This window comes from Thrips palmi, unplaced genomic scaffold, assembly GCF_012932325.1.
Source record: "Thrips palmi isolate BJ-2018 unplaced genomic scaffold, TpBJ-2018v1 HiC_scaffold_12, whole genome shotgun sequence".
Taxonomy (NCBI): domain Eukaryota; kingdom Metazoa; phylum Arthropoda; class Insecta; order Thysanoptera; family Thripidae; genus Thrips; species Thrips palmi.
In genome coordinates, this window is record NW_023144623.1 from 11886977 (window position 1) to 11903741 (window position 16765).

A 16765-nucleotide genomic window follows, 5' to 3' on the forward strand; every position below is an offset into this window, starting at 1 on the left:
TTGTGCTGGAGCACTCCCTCAAGACTACTGACACTATTTTGAAGGCTATTTAGGACTGAAACGTTTTTTTCTGGTGAAAAACTGGATCGACGCGTCGACGGCCCTGCCTGTCATATGCTTCTGGTATTAGAGTGGTAAATAAATGCAGGAATTGAACAATTCACTCTCATATTGTATTATCATGGAAGGGCATACAGATGACAACAGTGTACAACCCATCTCACTCCTGATTCCGATTCGTCCAACTATCCATAAACAACTATCTGTAACAACAACTTTCATCCATGTATGTACAGTCTAACATTACTAAGAGTAATAAAACATCTCTCACATTGAGAAACAGGCCTCACAATTGATTCATTTACTGAGCAGTTAGATCCATCATCATCTTAGTAGAGAAGGCTAAGTATAAAACAATTTATTTAGACACAGTACATTACTGGAGACATGCAGTAACAAAATGAGCAAGACAATTACAGAAAATTGATGGATTACAAGAAATGAAGACAAACAACCAGCTATGCAACATTTCTTCTCGGAGTCCCTCAAAGCATCTGACTTAAATTTATGCTTGCACCATCACGTTACCGGGAACATCTTTATCAATAGGTCCGCAAAAAAAAGACAACAGGAAAAGACTCAGCTCCCAATGTGAATTCAACGGTAGTTAATTAACTTCCCTGTGTGTCTTTCTATTGCAAAAGTCCTTTTATGCGTTTCAATACTTCCATCCCAGACTAGTCTCCCTCTGCTCCACGTAGACAAACTAGTGAATGGAGGTACCCATTTGAAAACTGGAACTTGAAGTTTGACGGAGAAAAGCAAAATACAGTATAGAGGAACACAAAAGGTTTGACTCGTTTTTATTTTATTTTTCAAATTGCATTATTGCAAGTGCCAGGATTTTTGTTGCTAACCCACCCCCCTTTAACAGTCTTGAAACCTATGCCTAAAATTTAAGAATCAACACAACTTGTCCCCAATGTCCATTCCCTTCAAAGAAAGCACAGAGAAAAATAAGTGCTGTTTTCCAATGGTGCTCTCTTAAAGAATTGTACTGAAGCTCTCACGATCCTCTGAAAAAGAACACTATTTATTTTTAACCATTGAGGCATAGAGGGCGGTAACTGCTGGCTACCAACTGGTACACTCATTCTAAAAGTGTGCTCTCTCTGGGATCTATGACAAAGTAAATGACTGTTTAGTACTACAAATTTTGGTTCCAGCAACTAAGTTAACAGCCATTCCAATTTGGACTAACTTCTAGCCCACATTGTTGAGAACACAATAAATTTTTATATCCCTATATTCCATTTCTGATGCAAGACCTGAATACATCCTTTAATAACAAACAATTTGTTTCCAAAAATTCTAGACATAACTACAATCATGCTTTTCCTTGAAGTAGCTTACTAGGATGTTTGGGAACTGTTTTGAATATTTATTTTCTTTTCATTAAGAAATAATTAGATGGCTGGCAAATTTTATACTGTTGGCACAGAAGAAGCATATGCGTTGTGCTTCTCAAGGGACTTTGATTATGCTTCGTAACAGGTTTTTAATATCAAACCTGCAACTGTAAAACAAATTTAAAAAGAATTTTCTAACGGAAATAAACTTTATTTTCATAATGATGTGATATTTTCGAATGAGGCACTACATTGAGAGATGAATTTGGGCACCAGTTGTTCAATATTCCAAAGGCAAAGCCAAATACTGTCCGAAAGGAAAAATCAAGCTTTGAAATAGTAGCTGAATGGAATATTAAATTGCACATTGCTTTCTCTCAAACATTGCACCCAATTCCAAACAATGATGTAGTGAGTCAATATTAACAGATTTTGAATAGAGTCGTAGTAAGTTTATCGGTCCAAGCAAGTCTTTCTGTTCTCTGTGAAACAAGGGGACACTTTTAGCATAGCGAAACTTTGTCGCACAGTTCGGAGGGTTTATCAGACTTAAAAGGAACATTTCAACTGTATCAGAGTAAACTTTTACTTTCTTTCCTGGGGCTAGAAAAGATTAAAATCAGTAGCAATCGCATACAAAGAGTCAACAAAAATTAAAAATAGAAGGGAACTGAGGACCTAACAATTAATGTGACAGTGTTGTCAAACACTTGACACAAGACGCAGTTTTACCAAGACCATGTTCATTACAACAATAAACAACAACAAATAACAATAATAACAATTAGAGACAGACAGAAAGTAGTCAGAGAGCATGGGAAGGGTGAGGGCGGTCATGGAGTGACGAGTTCTCGTGGGGTTTCCCTTTAGTTCACACCACACCAACAGCCAACAGACAAGCAGACAGACAGACACAGGTAGACAGACAGACACAGACACACACGCACACATACACACAACCACACCACCTACTCACCACAATCCCACTCAGAGAGAATTATTTAGATAAAACCCCGAAAAAAAAACAACAACACAAATTGACATAGAGTACAACGGCGCACTGGTGCCGTGGGTCCAAGGGGGTCCAAGGCGGTGCAAGGCGGAGCGTGGCGCACTGCTCGTCACAAGTACTCGACGATGTCGCACTTGATGGAGATGTTGGGACAGCTGGCGATGGAGGCGCCGTAGCCCGACCGCGACTTGTGCCTCTCGGTAAGCAGCTTCTGGAAAATGGGCAGGATGGCCAGGTCCAGGAGTTCACCCTCCGACACAGCCGAGTTCATGCCGCCGCCCACGGCATCGCGGTGGTCGCGATGGTGGTCGCGGTGGTGGTGATGGTGGTGGTGGTGGTGGCCGTAGGGCCGAGCCACGTCGGGCGTGCTCTGCACGTGTGCGAGGGAGGACTGCTGCTGCAAGGCGGGCCGGTACGCGTGCCGCACGCACGCCTGCCGCTCCACGGCCGTGCTCACCGTCGTGTCCTCCGCCGAGCCGCCCGTCGAGGAGCGGCCCCGGGAGTGGTGGTGATGGTGGTGGCCGTGGTGATGATGGTGGTGATGGTGGTTGGGCTGCGAGGACGGGTAGTGATGGTGGTGCGGCCCGGACGAGCCGCCACTGCCGTGGTGGCAGCACTTGTCGCGGCCGCGCTCCGACGCCGCCCGTTGGATGAGGCCGGCCGTCGAGCCGCGCTCCGAGCCCCGGTCCGAGCCCCTCTCCGACCCGTAGTCTGCGAGGGCAAAGGGCAAAGGACAATGAGACACGTCCAGGACACGTCCAGCCGCCGACTAGACGCCCAGCCCAGCCGAGCTGGCCAACCTACTCACCGTATCCCCGGTCGCGCTCCGCCAGCACCGCGGCGGGCACGCTGGGCGTGGAGGAGTTGTTGCTGAGGTAGTTGAGGGACGGCCGCCGGTCCACCTCGCGGTCCTCCTCGTCGCCCCCGTTGAGCAAGTAGGGGCTGGAGGCGTGCGGGGACCCGCCCCTGGCGTGGGGCCCGGGGGCCGCGGCAGGCATTTGCCCCTGCCCCTGCGGGGGCGTGGCGCCGCCGCTCGGAGAGGCGCCCCTGGCCGGCCGCTGCGACAGCCACAGCTCGTCCTGGTGCACGAACTGGGGGTTCCTGGGGCTGCGGCGGCCCAGGGTGTGCGACTCGCCGGGCACGCCGGGCACGGTGCGCATCATGGCGGCCGGCACGCTAGTCCTGCGCTTGGCGCACGGCCCGCCACTGCCACTCTCACTCGAGCTCTTGACCGAGCTGCGGCGCCGCACAGCGGCACTGCCCGCGCTGCCCGGCGACGACCCCGCCGCCGCCGAGTGCCGGTGGCCGCGGTGGTGGTGCGCGCGGTGCCGCGGCGTCGTGTCCTCGTCGTCCTCGTCCTCCTCGTCGCCGTAGTCCGCGTCCTCGTACGGCGTGTCCGTCACGTCGCTGAAGGACACGACCTTGGACAGCTGGGCGCCGCCGCCGCTGACGGCCGCCGAGGACGCCGGCGAGGACGGCGGGTACCTGCCCGCGCCGTCATCGTCGTCCTCCTGCGGCTCCGAGTCGCGGCTCGCCTGCGTGGACAAACGCGTGGTGAAGACCCTCAAGAAGAAGAAGAAGAAGAAGGGGGAGTCATCTGTCCGCATTCTTTGTACCTCGCGCACGTAGAGCCCAGCTTCCTGCTGGGACGCCCGCCTGCTCTGGCTGAGCTCCTGGACGGCGGCCACGGACCCCCGCCGGCCCTCCTCCGCGATCTTGGCCGCAGCGACCAACGATCTCTTTCGGCTGCAGGGGGAAATGGCAAACGTAAGCGGCGAGGAAGGTGCGGTTAAGTGTATACACTCACAACAAAAATAATGGATTAAAGGGTCAAATAAGATCATCAACAAATTCTCATTTCAAAACTGATAAAGTCCAAAAATTAAATCCATGATTAAAGTGCAGTAAAATATTAAATTTAAGAAAAATTGTTTTTCAAAGAGAAAGTCTTAGGAATATAAAATGACAAAACTAATCATTAAAGTACAAGATGAAGCACTACCACAATTGATTATTTTCTAGTCGTTCTACTTTCATGTCAGATGAAGCTCATCTATAACTCCTTACAAGTAAACGATATGTAATTTTATCTTTAATGCAAAGCATGCAGTTTTATCGGTTTACATACTTTACATGAGAAAATCCATTAGGAAATTTATGACAACACAAGTGTTCTCATCTATGAAAAGCAATCTTCTACTAGAGTGTTGTTAGAAGGCCCAATGTATGTTATAATGAGAGATAAAGAGACCATAAGCTACAACTTTTACCTAAGTAAGTTTTTTACAATGTCTGCATATTTTGTGTGGAAGAGCTAGAAGGACCCTTTTTGAGTTAAGGCCAAGGTAAAGGCAAAGCAGTTTAAATTTTCATTTTACATCTTAAATATTGCGTTTCGCCACTTCTGCGACTTGGTACTCCAAAAATTATCCTGTCCATTAAATTAAGCTGCAAAATTAGCATACTTTTTGAAGCATTAAAATTTTGTCACTAACTATTCTTTATATTCAAAAAAAAAAAAAGAAAGAAACTAGCATTGTATGAGATAAAAAGAAAGTAAACTGACCAAAAATAACTTTGGTATTGTACCATGCATTACACAAGAAGTACGACGAGAGAAAGTAGAAAGGCTCTGTGTACTTGGCATTTTACATCTATACTCGCAGATGTGCCGTTCTCGGCACTGCTTCATGCTGCGTCCCATAAACAATAGTTATGGCGACAAAGAACTAGTCAGCTTCTGCGAGGCCGTGGGGCTGGTCTTTGCTGGCAACTTGTACAACTTGGCTACCATGCAGATAAACAGGTACCCGACGCTCTGAGTGTGTCCGGCCCGCCGGCCGCCAACGCCCTAACGCTGCCTAGTGACATTAGAGGGTTAGTAACAAGAAGGTCAAATGGGGAACACCATTTAAAAAAAAATATGACTTGAAGAAAAAAAAGGTTGTGCTTTGCTTTGGTGACACTTGCGGACAGGGAGTGGATGGAGCGTGCCTGCATTTCTTGTGAACGAACTGAGAAACACGAAATAGTTGCACTTAATGACGGTGGTGGCAGGACAATCTGCCCTGGTTGAGCATGTGTTTCATTTTTTTTAAAGATGGACATTGCACTGTCATTCCCTCTCCTCCTGTCTTTTTTTTGTGTGTGTTCCCTAGCAGTGTGGAAGGGGCAGGTTATTCCAGGTTTCTCAAAGGTTTCTCGAGGTTGGGGTTGGCGGGGTCGGCATGGCTGGGCGCACCTCTGGCCGGGCGTCTCTGCTCCGAGGCTGACGTACTCCGTCTCGGCCGAGTTGATGGAGCTGATGTCGGTCGTCTCCGTGGCGGACGGCGCCCCCAGCACTCCTGCAAACCGGCCAGAGGTCAGCGTCGGGGGCTCCCGAAGGGGCTCCGCGGCTCGAGGCCCGTTGGTCCCGTTGGGCCCGTTGGACCCGTTTCGGAAGGGCTCGCCGTCGTCCTCGCACTTGCCTTCTCTCCGGATGAGCGTCTCCGTCTTTGGCACGGCCAGCCTGTCCATGGGCTCCCCCTCCAGCGCGGTCTGGCCGTCCATGCCGCCCACCCGCCGCAGCAACACCTGCAACGCGACGCCACACCGTCACACCGAGGTTCTCTGGCCCACTGTGCCCCGTCGTCTTGTCTCTCTCGCACATCCACGGGGCGCCCCGTGCGTGCGAGCGTGACGGAGCGACGACGGCCTGCTGGCGGTCTGGCGGCGTTGGCGCACCTGGTACTCGCTCTCCCTGTCCAGGAGCAGCTTCCTGTTCTTGGCGTTGAGCGCCTTGGCCTCCCGGATGCGCTCCTCCATCTCGCTGGTCGTCGAGTCCCTCCTCTTGGACATGGGCCGCAGCGTGGCGCGGATCATGCGCTTGTCGATGGAGCCCTGCGGGTTGCGCCGCAGTTCCACGAGCTGCAACCGGGAAACACGTGAAAGGGCCGTCCCACAGTGGGCCAGAAGACCGGTGGAGGCGGCCAAAACTCTAGACGCGTTTTGAGCTCCAGAGTCGCTAAAGAAAGGGGACTCGAACGGACCGTGTGACCCCACCAATGGATTCCTCGTTCGGAGAGCAATTCATTGGTGAGGTCACACGTTCAATTCGAGTCCCATTAGCGACTCTGGAGCTCAAAACGCGTCTAGAGTTTTGGCCGCCTCCACCGGTCTTCTGGCCCACTGTGCGCCGGTCAGTCCCAACTTGCGTCGCGGACTGTACCTTGGGCACGAACACGAGGCACAGCGTGCCCGTGGTGCAGAACAGGATGAAGGAGGAGATGATGATGAAGGACGCCTCCTGCTTGTCCGACAGCACGAAGGAGATGGCGGCGCCCATGACGCACATGATGACCACGTTGTACACCGACATGCCGACGTACTTGGAGTCGTTGAGCGCGGGGATGCTGACGTGGCGCGTCTCCCAGGCCAGGAAGGCGCCGAAGATCTGCAACACAAGCAAGGCGTTGGAGGTGGTCGCCCGGACTGTCGCACTGTGGGCCAGAAGACCGGTGAAGGCGGCCATAATCTTGGACGCATTTTAAGCTCCAGAGTCGCTAAATGGGACTCCGAACGAGGAATCCATTGGCGGGGTCACACGTTCGATTCGAGTCCCGTTCAGCGACTCTAGAGATTGAAACGCATCTAGAATTATGTCCGCCTCCACCGGTCTTCTGGCCCACTGTGTGTCGCAGACACGCGCTGCCAAAATGCCACACAAAAGTCGAGCCGGCGGGCCTGAAGCGCCGCCCTCGAATCAGTCTCCCGCCCCCGTTCGGACCGTTCTGAGCAACGTGACGTTTTGACACATGGATGGAGAGGCGGCGGCTCGGCTGGCGGCGGCAGAGGGTCCGGGGGAAAAGGGGGGGGGGGAGTGGGCGGCGGCGAGACTTGCCACTTAAGTGACTTGGGCCCTGGAACACGGACATCCACTCGCGCGAGGCGGGGCAGCGGGACAGGCGGCGACGAGCACGGCCTGGACGGCCTGGGCGGGGCGCGCCACGGGCCTCTTCGAGTAAAGGGAATATGCATTTGGCCAGCGAGGCCGCCGACAGTGTGGCCGCCGAGGCACGGCGCCGTGAGGGCAGGCCGCCGACGGGCACGTCTGCGCGGCGTGCTGCCTACCCTCGACTTGGCGGGCGCTCCAGGCCTCAGTCACGCATGGCGGTACGTAAACAAACCGTCGTTCCTGGCCTGTTCTCCTCGTCCGAGAGTGGCGGGAGTCGAACCCGCGGCACCCGCGGCACATGAAGATGGCGAGTCAGTGCCTCGGACCGCGCGGCCGCGGAGAGCGCGCGGGGATCGTATCAGCATCTCCGGAACGGGTCTAATGCACGCTGCCTTCGCGAACTTTTAGTGTCGGCGGGTGGCGGGGTTTGGCGGGCTCCAGAGTTTTGACGCGACACAAGCGCACGGCGAAAAGAGAAGAGGAGGGGGGGGGGGTCCTCTCCTCTCCTCTGGACCGCCTCCGAACTGCCAGGCTCTTCCAGCGGGTAGCGGAGGGTAGCGACGCTGTCCCAGTCACCACCTTTCTTGCCAACAGCAGGCGCCCGGCCGGGAGTCGAACCCGAGCCGAGGACCTGACGGCGAGGGTGTGACGTCAGCGTCTCGCCTGCACGGCCTGCACTTACCGCGGCGGTAAAGGCATGATCCCCTTCATAAAGGCCGGCATGCACCTGGGCTGATAATGAAGGGGCCCGGGGGGACCCTCCGGGGGGAGCCCTACCCCTCCTCGGAGACAGGGCCTTGCCCCGGCTCGGCTCCCCGCTCGGCTCGCGCTCGGCTCGGCTCTACTCTGCTCGGCTCGGCTAAATGGAAATGAAGCGAGCGACACTGAGTGGTAGGCCGGTGGCGGGGCGGGGCGGGGCGGGGCGTGCCGTGTATTGCGGGCTGGCCTATGGCCCTCGGCTCGGCTCGGCCCGCACCGGCCCGGCACACGGCCCCGGCTGGGCACTGCCGAGCTCGGCCCGCTCGGCTCGGCTCGGCTCGCCCAGGCAGCACTTTGTAGTTTACTGCGGGGTGTACAGTGAGCCGTGACATTGCCAGTCCCCTGGTCCAGGGCGTTGGAAGAGGAGGGGGGGGGGGAGAGGACACTCCGGTTTATCACAGGGACGGGCCGTGCATCCCTCGCTAGTGTACCTACAGTGTACCTACAGTGTACCTGCACGCCGCGCCTCGTCCAAGGCCTCGCACTTCCGGCCCTGGGGTGTAATCCACTCCAAGGTGAAGGAGGACACGATGAAGAGAGAAAAAAAAGCGCGTCAGCTAGTATTTGAACCCGCGCTCGCCACCCCACAGGCCGCTCATAGAAAAAGCCAACGGCCAGCCCCACCACGCCCCGCCACGCCCCGCCACGCCCCGCCACGCCCCGCCACGCCCCGCCACGCCCCGCCACGCCCCGCCACGCCCCGCCACGCCCCGCCACGACCCGCCACGCCCCGCCACGCCCCGCCACGCCACGCCCCGCCACGCACGACGCCGTGCCGCGTCTCTTCCAGTCGGCCAGGGGGATTCTGACCGAAGTTGTGCGCGAGAGCAACTTGCAGAGTAGTTGAGTCGGATGCGCTGACCACGACCGCAAGACGGAAAACTTGCCGGACGGACCGGGAAGGGGAAGGGGGGGGGGGAAGGGGGGAAGGGGGGGGAGAGGGGGGAGGGGAAGGGGGAAGGGGGAGGGGAAGGGGGAGGTGAAGGTCGGCGCCTCCAGCAGCCTCCAGCCTCTACCTTCCCGGGCAGCGAGACAACTCCGCCGCGTCCCTTAAATCCCTCTTACTCTTGGACTCTTCTCCGCATCAAGAAGTGCCTCCCCGCATTCGCCGCAAAGGGCAGCGCGCTGCTCGCCCTCGCGCGGACACGTGTGTGAGAGAGAGAGAGAGAGAGAGAGAGAGAGAGAGAGAGAGAGAGAGAGAGAGAGCGCTTGGGCAAGTCATCGGAGAAAAATCACAGTGCGTGACAAGAGGTGCCACGCGACTGGGCATAAAAATACCCCACCACACACAGTCAGCGAACCGGGACAAAAATGTGAGTCGATTCAAGCCTTTCTCATCGCGCCGGTCTCAACTTCCGCGTTCGTCGCTCTCAAGACGCGTCTCGAGACGCTAGGCTCTCCAGCACCATTAATAATGGAACTTTTTTTTCAGTGTAGTCTGTTCGCGTGGCGCGCCCCGTCCCCCCCTCCCGGTCCCCCTGGACCCCGCGCCGCCCCGCGCTGCGCCGACGGAGATGATCGTTGTATTCATCACTTTTTAATGATGTAACCTGATCCCTCCCTTTTTATCCATCCTCTCGGTCCGTCTCCGCTGCGCCGAGGCGACGTCGCTTCGCCTCCGCAGGCGGCAGACGGATGGCCGGGTTCACTCCAGATATCGTTATATCATGTCCACCGCACGACCGAGTCCTTCTTGACTCAGGAAAAAAAAGGGAACGCCAAAAACAACAATGAAAACATAAACAAGGGGAAGGCAGGGAGCACAAAGACGCCCTTGTTGTGGCTCCGAGCGAATACTCTGAGACACCGCGCAGGCAGGCAGCAGGCAGGCAGCCGTCTGATTCATTCATTGATTCTTCCTCTCGACAAGCACGCGCGAGCTCGTGCTGGAGGGACCCATTCTCTGTGACGTCGCTTCCCTGCAAAGCGAATTCGAATCCACGTGCGCCCTATTTGTGAGTTTAACTACATCAAGGGCGGGTGGTCGGGGGGGGGGGGGCGGGGGCGACGCCGAGGCGAAGCGGGCCCAAAGCCCCGACTAAAGGTCGGTGTGGCGCGGCGTGGCGAGGCGCAGGCAGCCTCAATCCGTTCCTCTTCACTTTCAGCTTACCTCGGCGACTCCGCGGGGCGGGACTCGCGAGGACTTTCTCTCGCCGGGATAATCCGTTTCTTTCAATTTCAGCCGGCAGCGCCTGCCTGCCAGCCAGCCAGCCAGCCAGCCAGCCACCCAGCCAGCCAGCCAGCCAGCCAGCCAGCCAGCCAGCCAGCCAGCCCCACTCCCCATCAGGCGACATTTCCTTACCGCTCTGCCTCTGAATACAAAGGAGGACGAGGTGGTGGCAAGAAGGCTCTCTGCATGCTGTCTGTGCAGCCTGCATGACACGGTCCGGCCCAGTAACCTCACTTAACAAAATATTTTTTTAAATATTTTTTTTTGTAGCATTGTTTTTGTAAAGAAATAAATTGCAGGAAAATGTGGCGGCGAGCTAATGAGCGGAATGTTGAATGGAAATCAGACGGAGAAAATCTCGTCCCGTCGCGTTTTTCCTGGTTTTCCTCAGTTTCACCCCTCCCCCACTCACGAGTCATGAAAAGTTGGCTAGAATAATGGCGAGAATAGTGGCGACATTCACTGCTCATTCATGGGGAAAATTCCTGGCACCGACTCGCATGAGGACGAAGGGTGAGGGGAAGGGGAAGGGGAGGGAGAGGGGGAGGGGGTCGCGGCGGGGCACCCAGGAGTGCAGCAACCCCCCAGTAAATCCTCATCACAACTTCGAGCGCGGGGCGGCAGGGGGCGGGGTCAGGGGAGGGGCTGGGAGGGCCGGGGCCGGGGTCGGCCCTCGAACCTGCGCGGCAACTTCATAGTACTCCCCTACGATAATTGTTGTTGTTGTTTTTGTTTTTTACTCATTGGTGGTCCGTGCACGCGCTGCACGCGCCCGGCGGGACAGGACAGGGGTTTCTGTTTCTTGCGGGTCTTGCCTGCCGCCGCCGCCCTCGCCGCCGCCACGCACTCGTCGTGGACCGACCAGGCCATCTGCCCCTCGATGCCAAATACGTTTCGTTATTGCAAAAAAGGAGCGTAGGAGCATGCATGACAACGAGGGAGCAAAAAACCAAACAAACAACTGAGAATGCACTCGCGTGTGTGTGTGTGGGGGGGGGGGAGTTAATGGAGAGGCATCTGCCGGCGGTATGAAAGCGGGCTTTGGCGGCCGCGAAATGAATCCTTTGGCGACACCACTTTCACGCGACGAAACAAAAATGAATAAAAGGGTGGTATAAACTGCGTGGCCAAAACAGTTCAACCGTGTTTCTCTCCCTCTCTCTCTTTCTCTTTCCCTGTGAGAGAGAGAGTGTGGCAGTGTGCATTACGTACTATTTGGCGGTCTCGCTGCTAATCTACCTCCACTGTAAAATGGTAATAATGACGAGAGGCGGGGGGCCTCGAGTGGCCTTATAGGAGTGTGTGTGTGTACAGCCCCTCCTGAAAATAAAAAAAAAGGAAAGAAAAACGTCGCTTTACTCACCATGAGCAGGCCCTTGTACGCGTAAATTGATCCCACGAACACAGTCATCCGCTCGCTCATGCAGTACTCGTTCTCCTGAATGATCTTGATGTCCTCGCTGGATGGGTGCGTCTGCAGAAAAAAAACAAACAAATGGCTTCAGAATAATTTTCCACGCGGCATGTCGACATAATTGGATCTCTCTTTGCGCTGGTGGGCGTAGCACTCCTGCTTAAAGCTTTTTCCCGTGGTTTCGTGCACGAGACCATGCATTTTCGTCTGGAGATTCTGATCCTTCGACTGGTACTCACATAGGGCTCCATCTGCTTGGTCTCCCGGTAGAACGGGTAGGCGATCTGCCAGGTGGTCATGATGCCCAGGTCGATGAAGAGCAGCACCCCGACAACCATGAACAGTTGGTAGTCTTTAATCACCTGCAGGCAAGCAATGGCAAAAGTCGTTAAAAAGGCGCGGGGATTTGAACCGGGGACTGCGACGCCGTCACAGCGAGGTGTCGGCTCTTTGCTCTTTACTGCTGGCCGTGCCTCCCCCCCCTCTCTCTCTCAGGCCGGGCCAGCCCATCATTAGCTTCTTGTCGGCGAAATCACTTTTCAAACTGCCCGCCCGGCCCGGGCCGCTGCCTTTTGGGTGCCAGGCTCGTAATGCATTGCCCGGGATTATGGACCAGCAAACGGCCAATAAAGCGTCACGCCAGCCCATGGCACTGCGTGCCGCGCTTGGGCCCGCCCGACGCGGGTTCAAGCCCCGCCAGCGGCCGGCCGCAAAAAAAAAAAAAACCTCTCTCCGCGATGCGGCCAGCCAGCCGTGGAGGCCGAAATTTCGCCTCCCTTTCAACATGAAAACGGGAAAGAAAAGAGATGTCTTCACAGACTCGCACACTCACACACTCACACAGACACGCGCGCGCGCCATTTAGCGAGGCCATTTACTTTCGGCGAAAGCCGGCCGCATCAACATAACGGCAATAAAAATAATAATCATAAAAATGATAATAATGTGGCCGCGACGCTGCAGGGCAGAGCAGAGCCATTCCGTCTCCCGTACGCGGCGCAGACACACGTGTGCAGACAGACAGACAGACAGACAGACAGACAGGCAGACAGACAGGCAGATAGACAGACAGACAGACAGACAGACAGACAGACAGACAGACAGACAGACAGATAGACAGACAGACAGACAGACAGACAGACAGACAGACAGACAGTCTCGCACAGACCGTCTCACAACGACAGTCTCACACAGACGGATGCCGCCGCCGCGCGCTTAAATTTTCAACAAGCTCGCAGCGGTTGGCAACGATTTGCGAAGTGGGGCGGCGCGGTGTGACGGCCAATGTGACGGCGAGTGTGACAGGCGTCGCGACCTCCGCTCTGCGCCGCTCCCCCGACGGACGTGGCGACTGGCGGCGGGGACTCTACGGGTGGACGAGCACTACCACGACGAGCAGGAGCGCGACGCCAACGTCACGGACGCGTTTCAGACACGTCAAAGACACGTCACAGACACGTCACAGACACGTCACAGACACGTCACAGACACGTCACAGACACGAGAAACGTCACAGACACGTGTTGCGACGTTCCGCAATTCGTTAATGAAGGATGGCCACCATTTGAATGGCTTGGCCCCGGTCCAGCCGCTCCAGCCGCTCCAGCCGCCCCCTTGACCCACATCGACGGCCGTTGGTTCCGCGTTCCGCTTTCTCTCGACTGGCATCGCAAGGGCCGCCACAGTACCGCAGTGAGGCTTCAACGGGTTCCTGAGGCTGGAGAACCGGGTTTCTCCGGGTTGGCCAGACACTAAAGGACTCTAGCATGAGTATACCGAGAAGCGCTGGCCGGACCCTTCGATCGGAGGAGCAGCTTGCCCAATGAACGAGGCTCTTGAGGAGACACCGAGGGCCTTGGATGGCCTGAGATCCCACTCACAGTACACTAGCCCTGCTGCCCGCCTCGGCCTGGGGCCTCCGCAATGCGCTCGCGAGCCGCGAGTGCGCAGTGGGCCAGACGACCGGTGGTGGCGGTCGAAATACTAGACGCGTTTTGAGCTCCAGAGTCGCTAAATGGGACTCGAACCGAACGTGTGACCCCACCAATGGATCGATCTCCGAACGAGGATTCCATTGGTGGGGTCACACGTTCGGTTCGAGTCTTGTCCAGCGACTCTGGAGCTAAAAACGCGTCTTTAATTTTGGCCGCCTCTGCCGGTCTTCTGGCAAATCCACTGTGGGGTGGCAAAGCGCGGACCCTCAAACCCTTAAAGCAAAACCGCTCACCTTCTTGTTGAGCTTGACGTCCGTGAAGATGGAGTGCACTCGCCACGTCTTGGAGAACATGGCGCCGAAGGCCAGCGAGAAGCCGGCCATGAGCAGCCAGGCGCGCGCCGTGCAGATGTAGGGGAACGTCTCGATGGACGTGAGCTGCGAGTCCAGCCCCAGGAAGATGACTGACGAGTACGTGAGCAGGCAGCCCACGATGATGAGGTTGTTGAGGTGCGGCGATGACATCTTGATGTACCTGCCGGAGGAAAAAGGACCGGTTAAGCCTCAAATTGTTCCCGCTCCCCCGCAATATCGCCACATTTCATGTCCTATCAGAAAGCAAGACGCTTGCTCCTTTTCCTTTCACTTCGTTTTTTTGCTCTCTCGCTCTCGCGGCGGGGCCCGCCATATCCGCCATGCCGTGCTTCCTGCCGAAGCGAAAAGCCCGTCTCCCTCGCACCAGCACGGCGTCGCGCGCCCCACCCCGCCCCGCCCCGCCCCGGCCTCGGGCGTTCCGGTCCCACGGTTCCTCGCTGCCAATCCCGGCCCACGGGTGTGGAAGGGAAGGGACCCTGTAGCCCTGTGTGCACGGACCTACGCCAGCCCGCCAGCCCGCCAGGGCCTAGGGCATGATTTCAATCACCTTCCCCAAACCGAAAGGCAAAAGTCTCGACTCGACGGGCCGGGCCCGCACCAAACACGCCGCGGCGGCCCCCGACCGCAGCAGGAGCGAGCGAGGGAGAGAGAGAGAGAGAGAGAGAGAGAGAGAGAGAGAGAGAGAGAGAGAGAGAGAGAGAGAGAGAGAGAGAGAGAGAGAGAGAGAGAGAGAGAGAGAGAGAGAGAGACTGAGATAGACGGAGAAAGAAAGAAAGATAGAGGGAGAAAGAGACGAGGGCAAGTCGCTGGCTGGAAAAGGGGCTCCGCCAGAGAGGAGCCCCGAATTTGGGGGTGGCAAGGCGAATAAGTTCTGAACAAACACGAGGAAATGACTTCCGACCGCTTTTGCAGCGACGACGGGGCCGTCTGGCTGGACTAATCCGCCTCCAGGGTTCCAGGCCCACCCCGAGCCCCCCCCCCCCACGCGAAGGCCCGAAGGGACGGAGTGGCAATCCACTTTAATTTGGGTGACCGCTCGTCGGAAACCGCTGCAAAATTAAGCCTAAATTTAAACTGTAAATTTGGGCAGCAAAATCGCGAGTGCGCCAAATGGGTCTCAAAAAACACCAACACAGTGACAGACACCAGACACACACAAACGCGCACACTAGGAAGGCCGATACGTGCCAAAAAATATCACACCATCGTCGCCAGTCAGTCCATTGTGGGGTGCCCTACGCTCCTTCCACTCGACGGCACCCATTGAGGCTGCAAAAAACGGTGCCCGGCCGTGCCCGCCTGCAGCCAGTCGCCAGTAACTCGACCAGCCTTTTCGAGTTCCCCGCCCCCCGTTCCCCCGCCCCTTCTAAAAGCACCCCCGCGCCCCCTTCCCTTCAATAGCGCAACTTTCACGCAAGAAGGGTCACCGGGTTTTAAAGAGCGGCTAAAAATGTGCACCGAGTCGGTTCAGAGGGGAGAATTTCATGGCACGGGCCAGCCGGCCGACCGGGGGCCGCCTCTCTGCTGTGCTCTGCGGCGCGTTCCTGGTACTCCCCATGCTCGCTCTTCAATCTAAAAACAACCCTCCATCGATGCTGGGAGGGCGGTTGTTTGTTGTTGTCCGAGCCACCCCGCCGCATATACCTCTATGACGTTATGCTTCGCCTTCGCTCTGCCTGCCCTGCAGCCCGGCAGAGCGGCCCCGAGGGGGGTTGGCCGGGGGGCTTGGCCGTGGGGGTTCGGCTGAAGGTCGGTCATTCGGATGGAAGGATCTATGGGTGCCCTACTCGAAGTCACGATGAGTGCGTGCGCTCGGACGAGGGGCGGGGAAGGAAAGGGGAAAAGGGGGGGGGGGGTTGATCTGGCGGGACTCGAATCCGGTGCGGTCCAATATACTTCGGACAGAAGAGCCATCAGTCTAAAAAGAATGGACGGCGGGCCTGCAGCCGCCCCCCCCTTTTCCCCTCCCCTCTCCCCGAGGCCCATCATAAATACCTCGGCCTCCTTCGACCCGAACAGAGATAAGTCGCAGAGCAAAACAAATAAATAAGACTCGTGTCCCAGCATCAGCCACCCGAGCATACGGTTTAGCGGCACGCGCACGGCGGAGGCACGCACACACACGCACACACACACACACACACACACACACACACACACGCACGCACACGCACGGCGAGCAAACTTGGCCCAAAAGTTAAGATTCGGCGCGGGCGTAATAACACGCATCGCCACGACAGTGGTGCCAACGTCAGAACAAACAACTCGACAAGGGCACTGCAGAGAGCAACTTGGACGGAGCAGACGAGACGGCATATCGAAATCAGGCCTCCTCGGCGCCGGGTCGCACAGTGGGCCACAAGACCGGTGGAGGCGATCAAAACCCCGGGCGGGTTTTGAGCTCCAGAGTCGCTGAATAGGACTCTAACCGAACGTGTGACCCCACCAATGGATTGCTCTCCGAACGAGGAATCCATTGGTGGGGTCACACGTTCGGTTCGAGTCCTGCTTAGCGACTCTGGAGCTCAAAACGCGTTTAGAGTTTAGGGCGCATGGGGCGGTCTTCTGGCCCACTGTGCGTTCGCACGACTGCCGCAGGCCTGAGGCCGGTGGAGGCCGAGGCCAGCCTCAAAAGACGTTGGCACCACTGCTGGCCGACCCAGGGCCCAAGGCAGTGGAGCGAGGAGGGCGAGGCAGGGCCGGGCGAGTAGGCCCCGGCCACTCACATGGAAGTGCTTCCGACAGGAGCGGCGCTCTGTA

At 56.5% G+C, this 16765-nt stretch overlaps 1 protein-coding gene across 1 annotated transcript in view; it reads right to left on the reverse strand.

Moving 5' to 3' along the window:
* Positions 1-151: 151 nt before the first annotated feature.
* The window catches only part of LOC117640663 (gamma-aminobutyric acid type B receptor subunit 2), a 151074-nt gene continuing 134460 nt past the window's right edge, over positions 152-16765 (reverse strand). Inside the window, exons 9-18 of the mRNA XM_034377446.1 lie at positions 13925-14165; positions 11937-12059; positions 11647-11757; positions 6629-6853; positions 6145-6327; positions 5889-5994; positions 5663-5765; positions 4038-4167; positions 3230-3956; positions 152-3132 (exon numbers count right to left, since the gene is read on the reverse strand). Of these exons, the coding sequence (XP_034233337.1) occupies positions 2531-3132; positions 3230-3956; positions 4038-4167; positions 5663-5765; positions 5889-5994; positions 6145-6327; positions 6629-6853; positions 11647-11757; positions 11937-12059; positions 13925-14165 (2551 nt within the window). The 3' untranslated portion in view covers positions 152-2530. The remainder of the gene's footprint in view (positions 3133-3229; positions 3957-4037; positions 4168-5662; positions 5766-5888; positions 5995-6144; positions 6328-6628; positions 6854-11646; positions 11758-11936; positions 12060-13924; positions 14166-16765) is intronic.